The 22,301-nt window shown below is 44.3% G+C and overlaps 1 protein-coding gene across 1 annotated transcript; it reads right to left on the bottom strand.

Moving 5' to 3' along the window:
• Positions 1-1,358: 1,358 nt before the first annotated feature.
• Positions 1,359-21,023, bottom strand: atr (ATR serine/threonine kinase). Its single transcript, XM_061082783.1, has 48 exons — positions 20,971-21,023; positions 20,779-20,870; positions 19,618-19,770; positions 17,768-18,672; positions 17,533-17,675; positions 16,226-16,402; positions 15,258-15,421; positions 14,992-15,144; positions 14,632-14,830; positions 14,295-14,551; positions 13,991-14,187; positions 13,713-13,813; positions 13,445-13,616; positions 13,176-13,331; positions 12,902-13,096; positions 12,655-12,750; positions 12,438-12,527; positions 12,027-12,122; positions 11,739-11,869; positions 11,420-11,563; positions 10,998-11,091; positions 10,794-10,919; positions 9,822-10,028; positions 9,609-9,722; positions 9,370-9,485; positions 9,017-9,137; positions 8,757-8,894; positions 8,491-8,662; positions 8,214-8,380; positions 7,961-8,125; positions 7,704-7,795; positions 7,506-7,597; positions 7,244-7,421; positions 6,960-7,145; positions 6,477-6,636; positions 6,013-6,192; positions 5,745-5,887; positions 5,538-5,635; positions 5,216-5,445; positions 4,980-5,114; positions 4,404-4,604; positions 4,155-4,298; positions 3,462-3,612; positions 3,223-3,379; positions 2,942-3,095; positions 2,124-2,275; positions 1,847-1,952; positions 1,359-1,724 (listed from the first exon to the last, which is right to left on the bottom strand). The coding sequence occupies exons 1-48, from the start codon at positions 21,021-21,023 to the stop codon at positions 1,551-1,553; spliced, it is 7,827 nt and encodes a 2,608-aa protein (XP_060938766.1). The 3' UTR covers positions 1,359-1,550.
• Between the last annotated feature and the right edge of the window lie 1,278 nt (positions 21,024-22,301).

Raw genomic sequence — 22,301 nt, 5'->3', positions numbered from 1 at the left:
CTCTGACCGTGGCTCTGTCGTGTTGTTGATGGTTTATCCTGCAGCCATGATCCTGACGTCTTCCTCCGTCAAGCTCACCGTGTTCACTGCCGCACAACTTCTCGCTTCCGGTGCTGGAATATCCTAAATATTATGTAAAATATAATATGTTGCCGGTTCAAACGATTGGTTTTCGAGATTCTAAATGTTTTGAAGCTAGTTGTTAATATATAAAAGGCTAAATATGGACGTCAGCGCTCATAAGATCGTGTGAAAAACAAACTAAAATCTCTGGAAAGAGAAGATAACCCCTCGCTTCCGGGTTTCAAAATAAAAGCATAATCTCCACACGCGTGCAATTCAACGACTAAAACCTGCAGAAAAAACAGCAAGTCAGAGGCAGAATACAAGGGATCACTCACGAAAACTGTGTGTGGTGACAACAGCTCCAATAAAACATTGGTCTTGCTGCAGAATAAAAACAGTCAGGAAGGTCAAAAGGCTAAATATGAATCCCAGCTCTCATGAAATAGTGTATAAAACTGTAAAAAAAATCCAAAATCCTCAAGACAGAGGAGATAACCGTTCACTTCCAGAAGGTTTTCAAAATAAAAGGATAATCTCTACATGCCTGTGCAATTCAACGACTAAACGTGCAGGAAAAACAAGCATATCAGCTGCAGAGTGCAAACTAAAGGTCCAGTGCAATTTGCTGAGCTAATAACAGCTTTTGTAGAATTTGAATGCATCTTATTTATCAGCCGATAAAGTTGATATTCTGATAATAAAGAGAGCCTTGGAGAGCCTTCACTGGTCAGTTGTTTTTCAGCCACGGAAAAGCCAAGTGTCCACAGTGTTAGCCTGGAAAGCTCTCGTTGATTTCAAACCAGTGTCGAAGGCCTCTATCCGAGAGAAAGTTGCAACAAAAGCCAAGTGTTGACGAAAAGGAGAAAAATAATGATGAAGAAAACAGCGACCCTCTGAGTGTCTGAACTCATGACTGAAGGACGAAATCATCCCTCACACGACGTAACGAAGACTTCCTCTACTTCACACTGGTGTCAGCGTCCAGCCGTCTTCAGCCTCTTAAGGCTTTCATGAGCAAACACTTGGCTCTAATTGGTTCTTGTGTGGTAAAGGTGAGCGGATTGGACCAGGGTGAGTGTGCAAGAGAGCAACACTTACAGAGACAGAGAGAGAGAGAGAGAGAGAGAGAGAGAGAGAGAGAGAGAGAGAGAGAGAGAGAGAGGGGATTAAAACACTCATCCGACAGTCGGACTGCTTCAGGGATTCTAAGGAGGGTTAAGAGATTAAAAGACACATTTATCTGCCAAAACCAAATCAGGAAAACATGTATTTTATTACAAGAGACTGTACAGGAGTGCAACAAACATATTGTGTTTCCAGAAAACAGGAAACTTTAACGTAGGGAATATTTAGCTCTTATTGCAAAACATATGTCTAAATACAACTTAGCACTTACAGGCATTTAATCACAGTAAAGAATCCTTAATTCTCCTGACCTGTCTTCAAAATGCTGCTCTTACATTTCGTAAATGTAGATGTGTGTTTTACAGGTAGGGCCCCCAACCCAGATACATCTGACACAGCAGTTTGTCGTCTGTAGCTTCCTGTATGAGGTAGTGGACGTGTCCCTCTATGGACAGAGGCAAACCCAGCACTTTGTTCCTGCTCTTTATCACCCCCTGCAGACGCTGGTCGATGTCACACACGTGGGTTTTAGCCTGGCACGGAAGGAGAGAGAAAATAAAACCCAATTCAGTGCGAATAACACAGAAAACTGACATTTATGAATCCTGTTGGACCTGCTGTGAATGCATAGAAATACACTTCTAGATGTGCACACCTTTTCATTGACTATCTCTCCAGTCTCGTTGGCTTGAGCTTTGGAAAGTCCTTTTGCTTGTTTGCTCCACTCCACCAGCGGGTCATGAAGGAAGGTTTTGAGCACACTTAGAGGAAGAAATAAATACACACATATGGGGTTTAGAAACGTTGATGAGACAGAAGTACCTGTGTGACAGACAATCATGTATTAAGGGTCAAGTAAATGAGAGAAACGCAGATTTCAATAGGATCTTAAATCTTAATTTAGTTTGTTAATTGATGCTTTGACTCAAAACCTCATGAGCGGCTCCCTCTGGTCCCTCATCAGCCTGAGTGTGACCTCGCAGGCTTGTCTGAAGAGGCCTTCGGTGCCCATGGGTCCCATAGCGTGGACCATGTTCTGGGTCAGACGGAAGGGGACAACCTCAGGCACATCAAATGTCTCCCCCTAGTGGAGAGGGAGAGAAGGAGCATGAGGGAGAAATGCTGTGAGGTGAGAGACAACGGGAATGGTTGAACATGAAAATATGGAAAAGGCCAAACAGTTGCCTTAAAGTCAATCAAGCTGCACCAAATTGCCCACACTCATAGATATCGGTTCACTAAATATGGCTGATGTTTTTCATCAAGATCCATGAATTATTCGATTAGAAATCAAGGAAAATGCCGGATCTGCACAAAAGCTTTAATAGGGTCTTTCCTGATCCATATCGCATTCTTCTGCCAGGTTGTGTGGTGAGCGGTCAGATAGCTTTTGCTTTAATCTTGCTGACAATCAAACAAACCAAGAGGAGTGAAATGAATAATAAAAAATGTGAAACAAAGATTACTTCTAATTATCAGTTAGATAGTTAAGGTAGAGTGATAGATAGATAAATAGGTACTTTATTGATCCCAAAGGAAATTAAGGCATCCAGTAGCACACAAAACAGTCAACCACAAGAGCATAAGACAAATAAAAAGTCAAGAATAAGTACACACAATCTGGAGTGAGATGAAGGTCTCGCCCCCAGAACTACTACACAGCTTTCACTGTAAAGAAGTATGTGCTAATGGAGATATAAACAACAGCAAACACTCAAACGCTTCAAGGAATATTGAAGGTGAGACAAACCTTGTTAAAGAGGCAGTTGAAGTCGACGTGAACACATTCCCCAGTGAAAGCGTCAAACAGGATATTTTCTCCGTGGCGATCTCCCAGACCCAGGATGTATCCCACCATCGACATCACAGCAGTGGAGCGGCAGTACGCGGAGCGACTGCTGTACCTGTGAACAATAACAATGTGATTTATCAAATCTATAACCTTCCAAACGCTCCACAACTAAAACCTCTCCCTCGCAAAAGTGACAACATGACATCAGAAGATTTTAAAACATGTTGAGCGGGTCGTACCATGACGTGGGGTCCGGGAAGGTCCTGAGGAACCACTCGTGGAATATAGGGGGGTGTCGAGCACACAGTACCTCCTTGTGGATCCGGAGCTTCTCCAGAAAGGGAGCCGATTTTGGCAGAATGAGCTTCCTGAGCTCTTTACCTGACAAGTTGATACCTAAAAACAAACACATGGGAATTCAACATTTGTAAAGCAGACAGTGTGTTTACATGTGCTCTGACTTTTAGGCTCCACGTACCTCTCTCCTTATACAGTTTGGTGAGAATGTGTCGAAGTCCAGCCGTGTTGTTGACCCATTCGATGATGCCACACTCCTCATTGAGGGGAATCACGGCGTAGGTACAGATGTGCAGCTCCCTCCGCCTCGACTCAGCATCTTTGCGAAGGCACTGCACATACACAGACACACTCAATACAAAATGTGCACATTGTACAAACACAGCTCTTTTATTTTTCATTTTTATTCACGCTAAAGAAAAGTGTAGAATCCAAAATACAAATCCAGAGGTGAAGTTAACCAGTAAAAGTTGTACCACTGAGTTCCTCTGTCAGAATAATCATGTTTAAAAGCAGCAGAGAAGCTTTTCTTCGTCTTTAAATACCAGAAAATGTTATTTGTTTATTGTATTTTTCTTTTTCAAGTTTGTAGATTGATATACTAATAAATATAAAAGTACATGTGACAGAAAGTTTTTTTCCATTGAATCTCTTCTTAAGAGATTTAGCTGTGAATACTACAGGTGAAGTTATTCATTATTCCTTGTTTTTCTTTCTTGAGTTATACATTTTTATACAATTATACTAAATATTGAGGCAATAATAATTGGGTGTATTGCAGTGGAATATGTTCCAGTAGTACAATCCAATATAGCTGATTTGTACCGAGGAAACCGACAACATCATTTCATTTAGAGTGAAATCTGACAGGCACCTTGTTGATGAGGCAGTTGAACTCCATGAGTCTGCAGTCCTTCCTCAGATCGTCTTTGGGTTTACACATCATGGTGTAGCTGCGCCCATCCGACCCCTTCAGGCTGATCTTCTTAGGCTTCTGTAAGGAGGCCAAGATCTCCACCTGCACATACAGCAGAGTTATGCAGCAAGTACCACGTCAAGAGGATTTACAACCAAGATATATACGATGACAATATTCAACAGCGTCGCTTTCTCTTTCTCTTACAGCGTCTTCAAAGCCGTCCAGGTAGGCCCAGTGTCCGGGGAAGGCGTCGTGCTGCGTGTTGGTTCCTCCCGTCGAGGGCAGCGTGGGGATGAGCACCGACTGCAGTGGGATCAGAATCTGGCTGAAGGTCGGCTCCTCCACCAGACGTTTCAGCTGCTTGAAGTGGACGCCCATGGTGAGGTTGGTGCAGTTACCGTCCACCTGGAGGACGCAGTTCAAAAACCAGCTACTTTTAACCAATCTCCTCTAATACTGTCTGTAGCGATGAAATGTTTTATTCCACATATAGATTTTACAGTGAGATTTAAAATTATGTGAACTCTTTTTATAATATAATATAATATAATATGTGCAATGTAGAAATATTAATATTTTTTATCATAAACTTACTTTTATATACAGTTACATCAGATTTCTCATTTTGAGATGAAAAATAAATCTGGTTAGGATTAAGAATTCTCAAGCTACAGTTTAGTTGACTTGATAAGGGTCAAAGAGTGAGTTTGTCACGGTAACCGTTATGTGTGTGTGTGTGTGTGTGTGTGTGTGTGTGTGTGTGTGTGTGTGTGTGTATACCGGCTTGTTGCAGAGCTCCAGCAGCTTGTCAGTCAGTCTGTTGGCGTCTCCAATGAACTTCTCCAGCGACTTCTTGAGACTGATCGCTTTTTTAAGAATCTGATTACAGCGGTTCATACGCATGGGGTAGGAAGACTGGACGAAAAACAAAAACAAACACACAGTCAGGGGTTCATGTAATAATTATCAGGGAAACAATTTAGTTGTTCTTGTAAGTTTATGTCACACACACACACCTTGGACACAGCAGTCATTAGCCACATGGCCTGCTGCGGGTACGCCAGGAAGACTTTGGCCACGATCGCGATGAGGACAGTGAAGACCTCGTCACTGGAGTGACACACCCGCGAAATGAGCTGGGAGAAGGCGGTCAAGAATTGGTACGGCGCCAGGTTGGCACAGTGCTCGCTCACCGCTGCGTTGATTTTGCTCAGCTCCTGGCGCATCTGTCTGTCTGCTCGGCCCGCTGAGGAGGAGAGATGTGTGGGAGGATAGCGTTGTTAACAGCCGAAGAAACGCTAAAGTGAGTTAGCCGAGGACTGGAAGCATAACACCCACCTTTCTCACATTCACACACTTTGGCTCCAAAGTCCAACCAGAGAGACAACATGCGCGGCATGGCCTGGTAGATGTACTGGTTTCCAAACTGCAAAGCTCTGGAAAGGGGAATAATACAAACCAAATGGGTGAGGAAGAGTCGAATAAGGTTAGAACAGCATTTACTTAGCTTCTATCGAAATAAATTAACGTTGAATCTGTTCCTACTTTCCAAAGTATGTGACAATGTATCGGATCAGGTTCCCCTGTTTCTCCAGCTTGTTGTCAGTCACCATCGGCATCACTTTGTCATAGTATTTGGCGAGGTAGAAGTTTCCATCCTCCCACTCAGGCAGAAGGTTTGTCACATCCTAAAAAACACAAAAGACAAACTTGTGGGTAAAGTACAACTCACGCTTGACTCAAAACTCTGCGGAACATGAATTGTTCTTATGCACGATAGCGGAGCCTTCAACTTCCTGTGTGGCACTGTTACCTTATACGCCTTCATGATGGCGTTGGACTCGAAGTTTGCCGTCTCCTCCATGAAGCGTCCCACCAGCAGCATGGCCTTGCCTTTGGTCTGCAGGATGCGGGGGTCTGTGAGGGACTCGTCTTCGGGAAAACACTGGTCCACACCCTTCTGCAAGACGATCAGAGCCTGGTGCACATCGCCCTGACGACAGGCGAATACAGATTGGTTCATTAGTGTCACTTTGTGTATCTTTGTGTGTGTAGAAATGTAATTCAACTTACAGAGCAACTAAACTGATGAAAATGGACATTTAAGTTTAAATGCTGGTTCAAAACAGGGTCAGGTAGACACACTAGATACTGATGGATGCAAAATGTTGTAAAAGGTCCGTTACTTTAGCTTACAGTAAAAACTATTAATCACAGATGGCAAAAATTTGTTCCGTACTTTGTATTGATTGAATATTTATTGCAGGTTGTTAATACCTTGGACCAAAGCCACTTGGCCTTCTCGGTAACCAGCTCGGCCAGATGTGTGTTCTCTGCGTTCAGAAGAGCGTTGAAGGCCGTCTGGTGGTGTCCTGCCTTCCTGGCCACTCGGGCACTTTGAAGCCAGCACTCGCCGACCAGCTCCTTACACACAGATCTGCAGAGCAAACACAAGGACCAGGTTTGAGCTTTGTGGCCTGGACTTGAATAGCTGGCAGCTTTAACTCAACAGAAAAAGAAAGGAGTCTGAAATTATCCACACAAAGGAAATGATTGCTGTGTTTGTCTCGTTGACTTCATGGCAGGTAAAAAAAAGGTATAATTATAATAATTATCTATGAAATAAATACAGACAAGTTCAAGATAGAGAGCCACATTATTTAGACATCTGTTACATAATGCAGGCAGAGCTGCACGAGCTGTAATTGATTTAAGTCATAATGTGTGTCTGGGTTCCTGCAGAGGTTCCTGTGTCCTTACTCTGATCCCAGGCTGAGCAGAGCACGACGGAAAGCCAGGATTGGCTCCTTGGCCCTAAAGGAATTCTGGGTCATCTCCAGGCGATCTGACCAATGGGGGGGCAGCTGGCTGAGACTGGGGGCGGAGTTTTCCCTCTGTTTCTGCAGCTCAGTAAAAGTGTGCTCCAACTCGCTCAGCATGTGGAGCCTAAACACACAGACAGGTTTAAAAAAAACAAAACACAAATCTTTGCAAAGACAAATTAAATATTAAATATTATGTATTCTAGAAACATACACACAGACCTGACAAGATACTCATATCCTCTCTGGTAGGTTCCACACTCATAGCTGGCTGCAGACAGAGGGACGACCTGTTCCTTCCTCACAAGCTTCAGCTTCTCGTAGAAAGTCTCGGCGTCCTGCTTCTTAGCCGACAACAGCAGCTGGCCGAGCCCCACGCCCCACGTACTGGAGGGTCGGTCTGCAGACACGAAGGCAGGCACTTTCTTGCTTTGTGTAAACAAGACGTCAACAACAATGAGAGCTCAAATACCTCTTCTCTCACTTGAAGGTAAGTAATCCTCCAGCAGGTCCCATTTTCCGAGCTTCCAGGCTGCCTCCACTCTGTAAGTGTTCAGCTCCGACTTCCACTGGTGCCTAAGTGGGAACACGTAGTTACATCACAGCGAGTTTTACGACAAACATGGAATCTGGGCCATAACTGATATGTTTGTTTGTTTTAAAATGTGTGTGTGTTCCTCACTTGTTGGCCAGTACTCCATTAACCTGAGTGATGACTGTGGACAACTGACCCAGGCCGAGCATAGAGGTCATCACCCCGTGATAGTGACCAATCTATACACAGAGGCAGAATGAAAATGATCAAACAGGGAAAGACTTCATGAAAGACACAAACAAGTGTGTGTGTGTGTGTGTGTGTGTGTGTGTGTGTGTGTGTGTGTGTGTGTGTGTGTGTGTGTGTGTGTGTGTGTGTGTGTGTGTGTGTGTGTCTGTGTATACCTGATCCGACTCCAGTTGTATAGCCCGGTCGTAGCAGGCGGTGGCGTCTCGGAGCAGCCCGATGCTCTCATGCTCCAGTATCTGTTCCCGTAGCGACGGCTCCTCCCTCCTCAGGGCGTTGACCCCCCTCACTCCATCGGGCTCATGCATCGCGGCGTAAAGCGTCTGCACCAGCAAATTAATAAAAACATCTTCACTTCAGCAAGAACTCGGTCAAACTTTCAAAATAAAAGTGAGATCGTTAGTGGCTGACCTGCAGGAAGGTGAGATGGTCCTGGATGTTCTCCTTGTTTTCCAGGATGTAAGCTTCAAAGTGCATGAGGGCACGAGTGTATGCTTTGGATCGCAGAGAGGCCTTCGCCAAGACGTCCTGTGGAATACCCTTCAGGAAGACCACCACACGCTGATAATCCCCACTCTCTGAGAAAATGCATTTTATCAAATGATGGAGGAGCTCAGTGAACAACAGAGAGATTCACTCTCTAAGTAAAACCTCTCAGACTAGAGGTCAGTGCGAGTGTGTGTCTTACCGTTGTGTTTTGGCTTGGAGTAGAGGATGTGGCGGCTCCACTGAGTGAGGTGAGACAGCATACTGAACACAGTCTGAATGCTGAGCTGTGATAGGCTCGAGGCCGTCTCCTGGACACACACCCTCCCTCGACCATCACCCTCCGTCAGTACGGCCAGCATCTCCTCCGTTACCTGGATGAAGAGGTGGTATTGTCGGGGCAACTTCTTAATTTCTTGTACCTGTGTGTGTGTGTGTGATGTGTGTGCGTGTGTGATGTGTGCTCACCTCCAGTTGCTCTGCAGGTGTGCAGCCCAGCAGCATGTAGAGCAGAACGTGAGGCAGCAGGTAGATTGTGACCTTGTAGTCGTGCTTAATGATGAAGCGACAGCAGCTGAACACCTTACCGGCCAGCTCATGTCTCACCTGGGGAAAAAAAACACAGATCCAGCTCCTAAAACCTCAGACTTGACAGAATAGTTCATGTTGCTGTTGATATGAAGAAGTGGCCATTTGGTTTTGCTTTATGCAAAAAGAGCTCTGCTAACCTTGCTGATGAGATATCCAGCCCATGTGGCCGACCAATCAGAGAACCTGCTGCCTCTGCTACTTAAGTACACTGGTTTCTTCAGCTTAGACCAGTTCACCTCCTTCTGGCTGCTCTTATATCTGCAGGTGGAGGGGGACAAGGTGGAGTGGGAAATTGAGAAAGGATCGAGGAGAGGAGACGGTGGAATAATAAATGCTTTTTAAATATATCAGATTAGAGAGTTTTAAGGAGAGATTAAAGGTAAAACAGTGGCAGGGGGGGGAGATAGGAGAGGATAACTTTGACTGGAGGATTTTATCTCTAGAATAATGTGAAACATTAGAAGAAAAGATCAGAGAAAATGTTGAATACCTGCTGTTGAGGTGAGGTTCCAGTATTTCTTGGATCTGATCTGGGAATCTCCTCCACAGACGACGACCCGGAGAGTCGCTCCGTCCCTCACGACATTCAAAGATGGACAGCAGCTCCTGAGGTGCACATGAAGAAGAGACAGAAAAGTTGACAAACAAATAAGAGCTAATGAATTTCTAAAGTAAGTGTACACGTGTGTGTGTGTGTGTGTGTGTGTGTGTGTGTGTGTGTTTGTGTACCTGAATTGCATAAGCAGCAGAGTCCTGAGCTCTCACATCATCAGCATAAGCCAGGAAAGTTCTGGTGAGTTCCGTCAGCAGGTCGTGAGCAAAGTTGAGATCCTCGACTCCACTCTTTAACAGAGGAAGGTCAATATTTATAATAACAATATGCTAATCTTTAAATCAACCCTTTGTGTGTGTATTTATGGTGTAGAGAAGAATGCAGAATACCGTAAATGTGTTGCGGTCGCCATGGGTGTGTGTTTGAGACAGGTCCAGACGTCCCGGGTCCACCGCCCCCAGCTCCCCGAGACACTCGCCACAGAGGAGCCGGGCCTCTGGGGACGAGTCCTGGCAGCCCTTCAGCAGCACCGACACCAAGCTGGAGATGACTGGCTCCACCGCCTCGCTCGCACACACCTGCCGCAGCAGACACTCCTGCAGCACACACAATCACAAACACACTAAAAAACATTTTACTGCACTGTAAGGCTCATTTAAGGTTTGCAGGACTATGGCAACATTGGCGTGCAAGTGTTATACAACCAACAAGCATACGCTGCTGAGATGAGATGGTGTTACAATGTGTGTCAGTCACTGCGGTTACATGTGTCCGATTGAAACCGGATTTCTGGCGTTGTCGGGTTTTAATCGAAGATCCATGTCATGTAACTCCACAAATCTAGATTTCTTGTGTCTGACTGAAGTCGGATAACCACCCCCAGATAAGTAGATCGGATTTGGCTGTATATCGGACAACGCGCGCATGTAACTCTGGAAGCTAGACAACAACTGGAGATGACGTCTTTGCGCATGCTTGAGATCCTGCCCCCCCCCCCCCCACCCTCCCTGGCCGTGACCCGGACCATTCTAATCAAATGCGCCGTTCGCATTCACAGTACTCCTAGAGTAAACATGCACAACATGTAGAGGGACGTAGCTTCACCTTGCTCTCCGTTCGTCATCTTTCTCGCATGCTGAGTTGAAGGCTGTTGTTGTTTTTTGTTCGTAGTCACCACTAGCTGTAATGAAAACAGCGCCACCTATCGTAGCGGGGTATGAAATGCTTTCGGACAAGAGTCGGATTTCTCAGTGCCATGTACCCTGAGATAGAGCAGTTAACCCCCCATGGATAGAGAAACCGGGCTTCAGCCGAAATCGGGTTTATGCCATCATGTAAACGTAGTGAGTGAGTTTTTGTACCTGATCACTGTGCATCATATCCCGGAGACTTGTGAGTGCATGAATCCTGACGTCCACGTTATCATGTTGGACGGCTCTCATCGAGAGCTGCAGAGCTGCTACCAGGTCACTGCTGCTGGCTGTCAGCTGGAGGCACACATGACATTTCACAATCTGTTGCAGCATCCTTTATTCTATTCCTCATGACCTTCTGTCCATACTGACCTTCTTGTAATCCTGCAGCACACCGTGGATGTCCTTTAACTCCGGGTGATCTGGTAGAAAGTAAATCTCATGGAGGTAGTTGCTGACTTCTTCCCTGTGATAGATTGAGTAAATCACAGCTGTTACATAAAAGTAAGGTATTTTGTCGAATATTAAAACAATGTATGTATCTAGTACTTTCCCTGACTTAATGACCACTCACAACACTTTACAGGACACAAGTCACTCATTAACACACACATTCATACAGAACTATTCTAGAAATTGGACGACACACTACACAGTTCACTGTATAATTTCTGGACAAAAGCTGTATGCACTGATAAAATGGTGATCGAGGCAGGTGAAAATGCACGTTATTTCTCAATTGACTTAGTTTTATGTTAAAAATTGTGTGTACTATTCTTTTTTGTGCGTCCTACCTGTGGTCCATGATGAGGAAGCGGACAATAGCAGCCGTTTCTTTGGGCTGCAGAGGAATCAGTGGGAGGAGAGCAACGATGACATGACTCAGTAGAGGACCCAGGTGTGCAGGCTCCACACTCCTCACAAAACAATCCCACGTCCTGTGAAGAGAGTTGATTTGTTCAAGGTTTTATGAAGGACAGGATGTGACAAAACACAGCTTAGATATGGTCATTTTAGTCAATTGTTGTGTAATAAGTTCTAAAAAGTCTGTCTGTAAATGTGTGTGTGTGTGTGTGTGTGTGTGTGTGTGTGTGTGTGTATGTGTGTACGGACTGGCAGCAGAGCAGAGGGAAGTCCTCTCTGTATCGGAGGCTGGTGCGGAGCGTCGTCATCATCTTCACTCTGACAGAGCTGATGTGTTTGGAGCCCATGAGTCGCATCAGAGCCATCACACTCGTCAAAGCCTGAACAAAGAGCAGCAAACAGGTCACTGCTGTTGTTGGTTTATTTTCACTATATATATTCAAATCAATCAGTGCCTCATTCTTTACATTCTTTACTATAGAGATAAATTGTTTGATTTACTATTATTTAGCTAGTTCCCAGCAGCGGATGACTCACCAGCTTTTTGCGATCCTTCTCTCCTGCACTGGAGCTGAGCAGCTGCATGTTGAAAAAGGCAAGAATTCCCAGCAGCTTTGGCTGAAGGTAATCCGCCTGCCACAAAGAACAGACAAGTGAGGAAAATGTAGTAAAAAAAAGGGGGAAGTTGCGGTATATTGTGTTGTCTATCGATAATCATAAGATTTTTTATCTAGTCTATAAAACACTATGCACATGTTCAGGTTAGAACAGAGAGATTTGTCAAAAAAGTGAATATGTTAAATTGTTTTTCTGTGACACTACTATGATGCATTAAAAATCTGCTGTTTGTGGAAAAGTAGAATTAAATAAATTTTGACCACGTCTGTTAAAATTGAATGAAAATAAATTAAATATCAAGTTAAAGCAAAAGATAAGGTGGGAGCATACCATGCGTTCTGGGGTAGTGATGTCTCGGGGACCCTGGTACGGGTCTTCGTTGGTTGCAAAGGACGCCAGGATTGCCAGACCATTGAATACCTACAGTACGTAGAAATGTTAAAACATAGGCGTTAACAATTTTGAGTTTAAAAAAAAACTGTCACTGATATGTATGTACTGGAATATAGTCTTAAAATGTTGAATTTGTAGGGGATCGTTTACGGACCTGCTGGTAGTGCTCTCCCAGGCGCAGCAGCAGCTCGTTGTGGAGACCCTGGAAGTCCTGTCTGAGCAGAGAGCCCAGTTCAATCTCTGTCTCACTCTGGAGAACATTTGGGAAACAAATATAAATCAGCTAGGCAATCACATCAATTACTACGGAGGACAATCAATCGAAAATATTTGCATTAATTATAAGCCTGGAGGTGCTTGAAGTTGAGTCTTTATTGAAGAATATTGAGTATTATTAATACCTGTAGGTAGTGGAAAGCCCTCTCCAGCTCCTCCTTGGTGCAGGAACACACCAGATGACTGAAGATGTATTTGAAGTTGTTGATCAGAATCTCTCTCCTGTTCGCCTTAAGCTCATTGGCCAATGTACGGATGAGGGCGGAGCCTGTAGAGCTCGCCTTTGCTGCCAGGTAGGGCAGCAGCACCTGGAGCGTCCGCTGCAAGTACACACAAGTATTAAAAACATTCAGGCAAACTGTGTCTGTGGGAATGTTTACATCCGTGGACTGCACATACAGTGAGGAAGCGGTGGAGGTCTGGGAAGTCAAAAGCGTGGGCGATCTGAGCCAGGATGTCCAGGGCCAGTTCTTTCTGATTGGCTGACTCGCTGCCCTGGTCAGGCGTGCTCCGCAGGGCGGCTGCGTGACGCGAGTGCAACGACTCCACCAGGAACTACAACCAGAGAACAGACAACTAATGGCAGGTCTGGACTTCTTGCTGTTGTTTACTTATTATTCACACTAGTATAATGTATCCTTCCAATAGTAAATGAGCTGATTTTATACCTGGCAAATTGGGTTCTTGTACTGACTGAAGAGAGTTTGCAGTTTAAGGCCTTTGGCAGTGGCCAGAGCTCTGATCTGAGCGTAAGCGGCCACAGACACCGCGGACGACTTGGAGAGCAGACAGTGAAGCAGCCGCAGCAGAGAGAACGACACCAAACTACCCTGAGAGGCTCTGACAGAAGAGGAGAGGGACGGGAAAACTACCAATTTAACCAGTCTTTTCAGAAATGTGGTATTTTATGATAATACTGTATAATATAATCTATACCTGCCAATCTCTCCGGTGGTCAGGATGAGAGTGTTGCGCAGGTCATCATCTCTGTTGAGTTTCGCGTTGTTGAATGCTTCCTTAAGACGAGCGACCAGGAGCTGAGATCGTCAGAAGATACACACAATCAACCTCACTGTTATTTGCTAATTCTAAAAAAAAAAAAAAGCAAGGTTAAAGCCCAAAAAATTTAATTATACTGAATATTCTGTTCTCATTATAATATATCTATAATGAAATATGTGTTTTTTAAATGTTAACAACTGAGTTTCAATCACCTCATTCAGAGAACTCTGCTCTGAGTTTCTGCTGCTCTCTGTCAGCAGGAAACACACTGATTGGCTAAAGTGTATTCTGACCACTGGATCCTTGTCCTCCATCAGACCAATCAGAGCACAGAGAACTGCACCAGAGTCTCTGTCTCCACCAATCAGATTCACATGTTGGCAGAGGTGAGGCAGAGCTTCTAGGAAAGCTGGGACAGTGAAATGTATAATTCAAAAATGAAGCTTCTTATGTACTGCTGTGAATAATTAAATTGAATCAAATCATAAAAATATCAAATGGAGAAAATTGAAATACCTTGTTTGACACTACTTGGAGTTTGCTCTCTGAGCAATGGCAGAAAGGGTCTGATAAAAGTTGCTTTGAGGGATGGACAAGCATTCCCAGCATGCTTTGCTGCGAGGCTGAGGCGGAGACAAAGGTTTTTGGGGAGACAGGAGGACGCCACCTGAGTGTCACTGAGCTGGGAGAGATCTGCTTGGATGCAGCTCAGCTGACCAATGATCCGGGCGAGCTCCTTCCTCACCTGCTCCGAACTGTCGTCCAACCGGGAACTGGAAAATGTTTATAAAATGAAATAAATCGTACTGCAAAAGGTCAATTCAACAATGCAAAGATTTGGGAGTTTACGTACAGCAGAGAACTGCTGATGAGGTGGTGGTGCGTGTTTCCCAGGTGGTGAAGCAGGAGAGGGAAGGCCCTGACTGCCGCCGCTCTCACCACCTCCTCCGGACTCTGCAGCGCCTTGGAAAACACACACACACGCCATGTCTCACACACACCACGGTGCAGGACGGCCAGGAGCGACACACAGTCCACCTGGACCTCAGGGGCTGGAGGGAGAAACCGGTCTGACGTCAAGTTTTCACAGTGATATCATAGCCTTTTGAAATAATTTAAAATCTGGAAGTTAACGAGTGATTGTTAAATTGATTTGAGAAATCAGCTACGGGTGACAGCAAACTAATCAAACATTTTATTGTGAAATACTCACAGTAACAGAAGCTCAGTCTCTGAGCCATGGCAGAAAGCCAGGGGGGGAATCCTGACCCCTTGTAGGCAGAGACAGACTTGTTCTCACACACCCAGGGAAGTGATAACAGAGCACACACACGCCGCTGGAGTCCGTCCTCACTCTGACTGCTCACTGTACTCACACATACACAGGAAGGCAGAAAAAAGTAAAGCTAGAGCTCAGAGTTGTTGAATTGTGACATACAACGAGAACAACATGTGTTTTGCATGTGTGTTTGTCCATACTCTTGAGGAACACGATAGAGTCCAGGACCTTGACAGTCGTCTGGATAGCAGACTGAAAGTAGTTCTGGTTTGTGATTGGTTGAGAGCCTCCTTCTAACACTGACTGACAGCTCTTCAGAGCTCTGCCCAGAGTCTCAGAGGACACCCAGAGTGGAGGAGAGGAACTGTTGACAGAGAAAGAGACAGAAAGAATGATCCACTTAAAAGAGAAAGTTAGCTGGAGTTAAATATTATAATTGAGGATGGGGAGTGGGAAACAGTGTGCATTGGATGTCATAAAGGTATCAATAGTAACATGTGGAAGGAGTTTGATTGGAAGATGAAGACTAGGTTCTTTAAGACGCCCTCCGTGGTCTCTAAATTTGCGGCAATATACTGCTGGAGACGATGTGGAATGGTTGGCGACTACTCACACATATTTTGGGATTGCCCAATGATGCTTCCTTTCTGGAAGGGGATCAAGAGCGAGATAGATAAAGTTTTGGGAATTGATATACTATTCACCTCAAGTCAGTTTCTTTTCGATCCAATCCTGAAGGCATGTACACAAGAGACCAAGAGCACTTGTTACATATTCTCTTGATGACTGCTAGGAAAATGGTGACAATAAAATGGTTGAATCCACAGCCACCTAAGGGAGGTGTATGGAATGGAGGCTTTAACTGCTCAATTACAATTAAGGTCTGATGTTTTTGTGAGGAGGTGGCTACCTATTGCAGGATACCTCTCTAACTGAGGGGAATCCTGTGGTACGATGGAATGTCTTAACTGTCCATTTATTTATTTATTATTTTTCACTAATCAGTCTGTCATATATAATTTGTGATGTTGTCAAGGAATGTTTGTGTTTCTCTTCAATAAAGTTCTAACAAAAAAAAAGAGAGAAAGTTGATATTTCTGTGTAAGAGACAAAATATACGAGTAAAAGTGAGCTAGAGCGGCCGCGTGTGTAAATGTCGGTGCATTACCTGGTGGGCGAGGAGCAGAGGGCTGCCAGGTGGAGGGTGAGGGCGAGACCCTCCAGAGCACAGAGGGTCTGATGGGTCTCAGGTTCAGCCGAGTCCGAGTTCAGAAGCGTCAGCAGCTCCTCCAGCCGACTGTTCACCACAGCCCACACCTCGCTCTGGACACGCATGTCAAGCTCCCTTAGGACACAGAGGCACATCATGTTTTAAATGAAGATAACTTGTGTATTGTTTTTAGGGACGGGAATCGGCAGGGACCTCCCGATACGATACTATCACGATACTTAGGTGGCGATACGATATGTATTGCGATTCTGTGGGTATTGCGATTCGATATTACTATTTCCTGGGATTTCTTTTGGTTATTTTTTTTTTAAATACTGGACCATGGAAAAATGTTGAATCATTCCTTCAAATACAACACAGTCAAATTCACTTAGAGCTTTACAAGTTTTATTTCAAATATTAACATTAACTTAATGACTGCCGGGCAGCCAATAGAGAAAATAATTAAAAATGTGCCCTATTATTGTATAGCCCCAGTCAACTGCACACAAACTGACAGATTAAGAAATGTAAGCCACTTAGGCTACTTTTAAACAATAAATAAAAGGTCAATTAAATAGAATGAATAAAAGTTTACTTAAAATATAAACTTTGAAATAAACAAAAAGCAGGCTATTGTTGTTTGCATGTAGGCGATGCAAAGCTAGTGCTTGGGTATGTTTAGATTCTTGTGCAAAAACATGAGCTGGTCAACTTGCTCTGGGTTGATGTTGCTCCCCCCATATATCCCCCCCCCCCCCCCCCCGCCTCGATTTGGGAGGCAGCATGGCGATTTAAAATAGTCATTCACAAAGAATTGCGATTTGTAACTGAATCGATTTTCCCCCCCATCCCTAATTGTTTTATGACAGTGACAATTCCGACTAATCACTAGGAGAGCAAATTCACGTTTCATTTGCTTTTGCCTGAAAAAACTTAACTTGGTTCAAATCTATGTATAAAAGCCATTGTTAAAACTGTAATATACTATGTTCACAAACAGGCCGCTGCAAATCGTTATCACAAGAATCAGGAGATGATAAAGGATACAAGAAGTTTAATTGTTTCTATGTACAAAACTAAATGCCACTCAGGACCTCAATTTGTTAGGTTGTCTTGCCTCATCCTCTTTTACTTTTTAGTCAAATTCCTTGTTTGTGCAAACTAACTTGGCCGATAAAACCTGATTCTTCTGATATGATTGAAGCTGATAGCAAAACACCCTGTGGATAATCCACTGTGTTGTACTTTATAGCAGAACTTACGCTGATGATGTTTTGGTTGGTTTGCAGACAGAGCTGATGGCTGGTTTGCAGGATTTCTTGGCAGTTGTCTCTCCATCTCCTGACTTCTGCATCACCAGAGCCGTCTCTGCCTTTAGTGCGGCTCGGAGGAATCCCTCCGCGCACTGCAGGGCACATCAAAAACAGGCCGTGTAAAGACTTGTGACAGATAATGAACAACGGTGACAGAGATAAAATCAAAGAACAAAAATCGTACTTCAGCTTGATTTTCTGTCCCGACGGTGCGTGCCAGCATCCTGCAGACCTCCGTGACTCGCTGCCTCCTTAATGACGCAGCACCCTCATAAACCGGGGCCACAGACAGCAAGAAGCTGAACAGCAGACACAGAGATTCAGTCACCTCTGTCCCTAACTGGACGCCTGTTCCTCCAAGAGTGCACACACACTCAAACATCTGCGAGAGATAGATGGGCTCAAAGTGTGTGTGAGAGGCAGCGGGCGACTCAAACACACGGCGGGTCAGGTGTAGCAGCTCCCCTTCATAGGGCTGTTTCTCATCTGAGCCGGTGTTTGCTGTGGCGTGTGTTTCCAGCAGCTGATGGTAGGCGGTGAAGAACTCAGGGCCTTGCCTCTCAGGGAACCCCCCCAGCTCCACCAGTCGCCTCAGCATCCCCATGGAGAGCTTTCTCAGCCTGGTGTTGCCGTTGGCGAGGACGGAGCAAGCCGTCTCCCAGGCCGCGCTCAGGTCACGGCGGGAAACCACACCCCTAAGGGCGTCAGTAATGATGCCGAGCGTCACGGCAGTCAGCGACTCCAGCGCGGCCGGCGAGGAGAGCACAAGAGGGGACGGCGTGAGGTACGAGGAGGCGCAACCAGGGGAGACCCCGAAGCACTCGAGTGTCACAGGCCAGCGGTTCTGTGTGTGCACGCCCGCAGAGTGTCCCTGTCCGGGGAGAGAGACGACGTGGGCGTACAGAGTGTTGCCGAGGTCCCGGGCCAGACAGACGAGTTCCTGGGTGATGTGGCTGAAGATGAACGGTGCTCTGACTCTCAGGGTGTGAAGCAAAGAGCACAACACAGCAGAGACCCGGCCGTGGATCACGTCGCAGTCCGGAGCTGCTGCCACGCGGAGCAGACGCACAGCCACCCACTTACTGAAGTCTGAATCAACCGGGAGAGACAGAAAGGAAACACAAATAACCACACTTTTATATATATATTTACTAGGGTTGCAAAGGGGCGGAAAGTTTCCGGAAACTTTCCATGGGAAGTTTAGCTTGGGAATTTGGGGAATTTTGAAAAAAAAAAAAAAATACGGAAATTAAACGCTGAGCAATAAAAACATCATTCAAAACTCTATTTTAAAGATGTATGGAATGCAGTACACGCTGCATTTCAACCCTCCACTGCATTCTTCCATCATAATAACTGCTGGGATAATTCCCAGCATCCTTCACTCTACAGCAGGGCTATTGAGGCCTGCTGTAGTGTGCAGGACTAGTCAGGTAAGTTTCGATGATATTACTGGGGAAAATATATTAGCATGCTGATTGAGGATTGTTCATCTGTTCATCTAGCTTATTTCCATTCATTTATCCATCAATTGTAAAATACGTTTACAGACGATTGCAATTGTTTGGCTAACTATTTATATCTCTGGCATTGCATTAGTGTGTTTTTACAAACTTTTTTCTCATCTAATTCTACAGAACAATGCCACGTGCACTATCTCATGTGTGGAGACATTTCACCCCATCCAATGTAGAAGGAAAGGCTGTGAACATTTGCAAATACTGTGCAAAGACCTCTGTTAAGAATGACACAACGATGCAGAAGCATATAGTCAAGTGCCCAAAGTTTCCTCAGGGCTCAAATCAGCCTATGACAAAACAAAATGTTTATATTTATGTCTGTATATGACAAGGTAAATACAGTTAGTATAAATTACCCACAACATTACCAGTTTATTCCCTTTAATTCCGGTATATTCCCGTTAATTCCCATGGAAAGTTTCCAACTTTGAATATTCCCGGAATTTTGCAACCCTAATTTATACCTCAGAAATGTTGATCTTAACATTGCAGCTCTCTAAGAACCAGGTCCTACCACTGCAGCTCTGTGTGGTGTCTGGATACTCCGCAGGCTGGCAGGCCGGGTTGGCGAACATCAGAGACGAGGATTTGACGATATGCTGCACAAAGTCCAGAAGCATCACGCAGGCTGGCTCCGAACTGGACTTCTTATTCAGCCCCAGAGCGACTGGAAGAACACACACATCCAGACAATCAAACTGGTTGATCTAATCCAAAGTGGTTTGCGAGATACATCTGAAGGGTCACAGGCTGGATTTCCAGATTAGAATTGGAACGGGAGAAAAACATATATATCTGGTAATCACTCAAAGTAATTTATCCACCAACGGAAATTAATAAATAAAATAAAACTAACCCCAGACATTTAAACTGGCAACAACACACAACATAATAACCATAGACTCTTTTAAACTGTCATAAGATTGCAGCTCATAACAAGCTACTTTATTTTAGTTCAGACTTTATATTTGGGTGTATATTTGATTTCATTACTTTAATTAAATGTTATATTTTTCATTTTAGCTTTGAGCATGGCTAGATCAGACTCTTGAAGAATCTCGAAGACAAATCTAGACACAAACATGTCCTGAGCAGAAGTGAATTAGTAAACAAAACCCACAAGGACATTAAAAAGTAAATTGTTTAAAGTTTTGCACCGAAGCTTTTACATCTGTAACAAGCAGCTGTGGTGTGAGACAGTAGATCTCAGCTGTCCCTGTCCCTGTGTCCCCCTTCCTGCCTGTCCCTCCCTTCCTGTCTGTCTGTCCCTGTGTCCCCCCCTCCTTCATGTATGTCCCTGTGTCCCCCCTTCCTGTCTGTCCCTGTCACTGTGTCCCCCCTCCTGTCTGTTGCTGTGTCCCCCCTCCTGTCTGTCCCTGTCTTTCTGTCTGTCCCTGTGTCTCCCTTCCTGTCTGTCTCTGTGTCCCCCTTCCTGTCTGTCCCTGTCTCTGTGTCCCCCCTCCTGTCTGTCTCTGTGTCCCCCCTTCCTTTCTGTCCCTGTCACTGTGTCCCCCCTCCTGTCTGTCTCTGTGTCCCCCCTTCCTGTCTGTCCCTGTCACTGTGTCCCCACCGTCCTGTCTGTCCCTGTGTCTCCCTTCCTGTCTGTCCCTGTGTCCCCCCTTCCTGTCTGTCCCTGACCCTGTGTCCCCCCTTCCTGTCTTTTGCTGTGACTCACCGACATCAACGTCCGTCAGTATCCTGTCAATGAACTGACACAGGATCTGTCGAGGTTTCTGCACAGCCTGCTCGTACTCTGCGGCGCTGGAGCTGCAAAGAACAACAATCACAACTTCAACAACAACAACACGTCCATTTACCCTCGTTGGCTGACATGTTGTTAGCAGATTAGCTTAGCGAAGTCACTGACCTAGCGAGCTCCTGTAGAGCCGGAATCATCGCGGACATCTCGAGTCCCTCCATCTTCTCCAGCAGCTCGGACCCTCGGTGGTTTAGAGACTTCTTCGAGACATTCTACGGAGTGTTCGTCCGGTGACTTGGACACAGGAAGCCGCCGCAGGTCCATGTGCATCCGGACATGATCCTGACAAGTGGTTCAAACAAAACTTTCGCTCCAAAATGACGTTTTTTGTGTTGGTATGGCAGCCTCCGAGGGTCAAAACTATGGAAGCCGATTTCCGCCACCGTGATGAAAAAAAAGAGCCTCTAAGTTATTATAATGAGAAACTTTCCAAAAATGATGACTTACTATCTAATTATTATGATTTTCTATCTTATTATTATGATTTAATATCTTATTTTTATGATTTACCATCTTATTATTTTTGATTTACTATCTTATTATAATGAGATACTGACTGAGGTGATAATTGAAACAGAATATAAACAGCCACTGAATTCCACAGATAGGAGTGAGTATTAAACGGACACTAAATATGGCAACAACAACAAAAACAACAACAACAACAACAGAATTCCTACCAGGCAGGGAAGTATTTTGTGCTACATTTTTGCCTTGATTTGTTTTGCTGCGATTATTGTATATATTGTATTGTATATTATTTTTACACCACACAAGATCACAAATACTCATTATAGCAGTTGAGTATTTGTTTTTATTGACATGAGTAGATGTTTACTTCTTTATTCAACCAGTAGTGTAATTAACTTGAAATGTGTTTTATTGTTACAGCAATAAATACAATACAGACCAATTCAACACTAAACTTTCACACTAAATACTACAAATTATGTTTAATCAAGATGCAGAACAAAATATGAATTATCTGTTTTAAATGTTTTTAGTTTTTTGAATTTTACTTTAGTAAGTTTAATAGATTTTCAAGATTTTCTAGAACTGTTCCTATTTTAAAGATTATTTGTATAGGCTAATTTTACAGACACATGGCATTAGTCCTATTTTTATGTACTAACATTGGTTGTAAACCTCTACAGGTTCAAGTAACACACATATACAATGAGAATCATAACATTTTACGTTTTTTAATAATTAAATAGCAACATTCAATGCACAACATTTACAGACTTAAAGAAGAGGGTCATGTATGTGTATTGCAGCAGTAAGAAGATGTTACGTCATATTAAATATGATACAGCCAAGAACAATTAGCAGCCTAATCACAGATAAGCAAATCAGTGTTTTTTTTGCTGTTGAGAAATTGTTTTCAAATTTGAGCAGAATATAAGCTGTTGAGTGATCCCAACAAGGTCAAAGGTCAA

Source organism: Limanda limanda, chromosome 12 (assembly GCF_963576545.1).
Source record: "Limanda limanda chromosome 12, fLimLim1.1, whole genome shotgun sequence".
NCBI classification, from domain to species: Eukaryota; Metazoa; Chordata; class Actinopteri; order Pleuronectiformes; family Pleuronectidae; genus Limanda; species Limanda limanda.
Note: the sequence above shows the minus strand (reverse complement) of the source record. Positions and strands in the feature narration are given on the sequence as shown.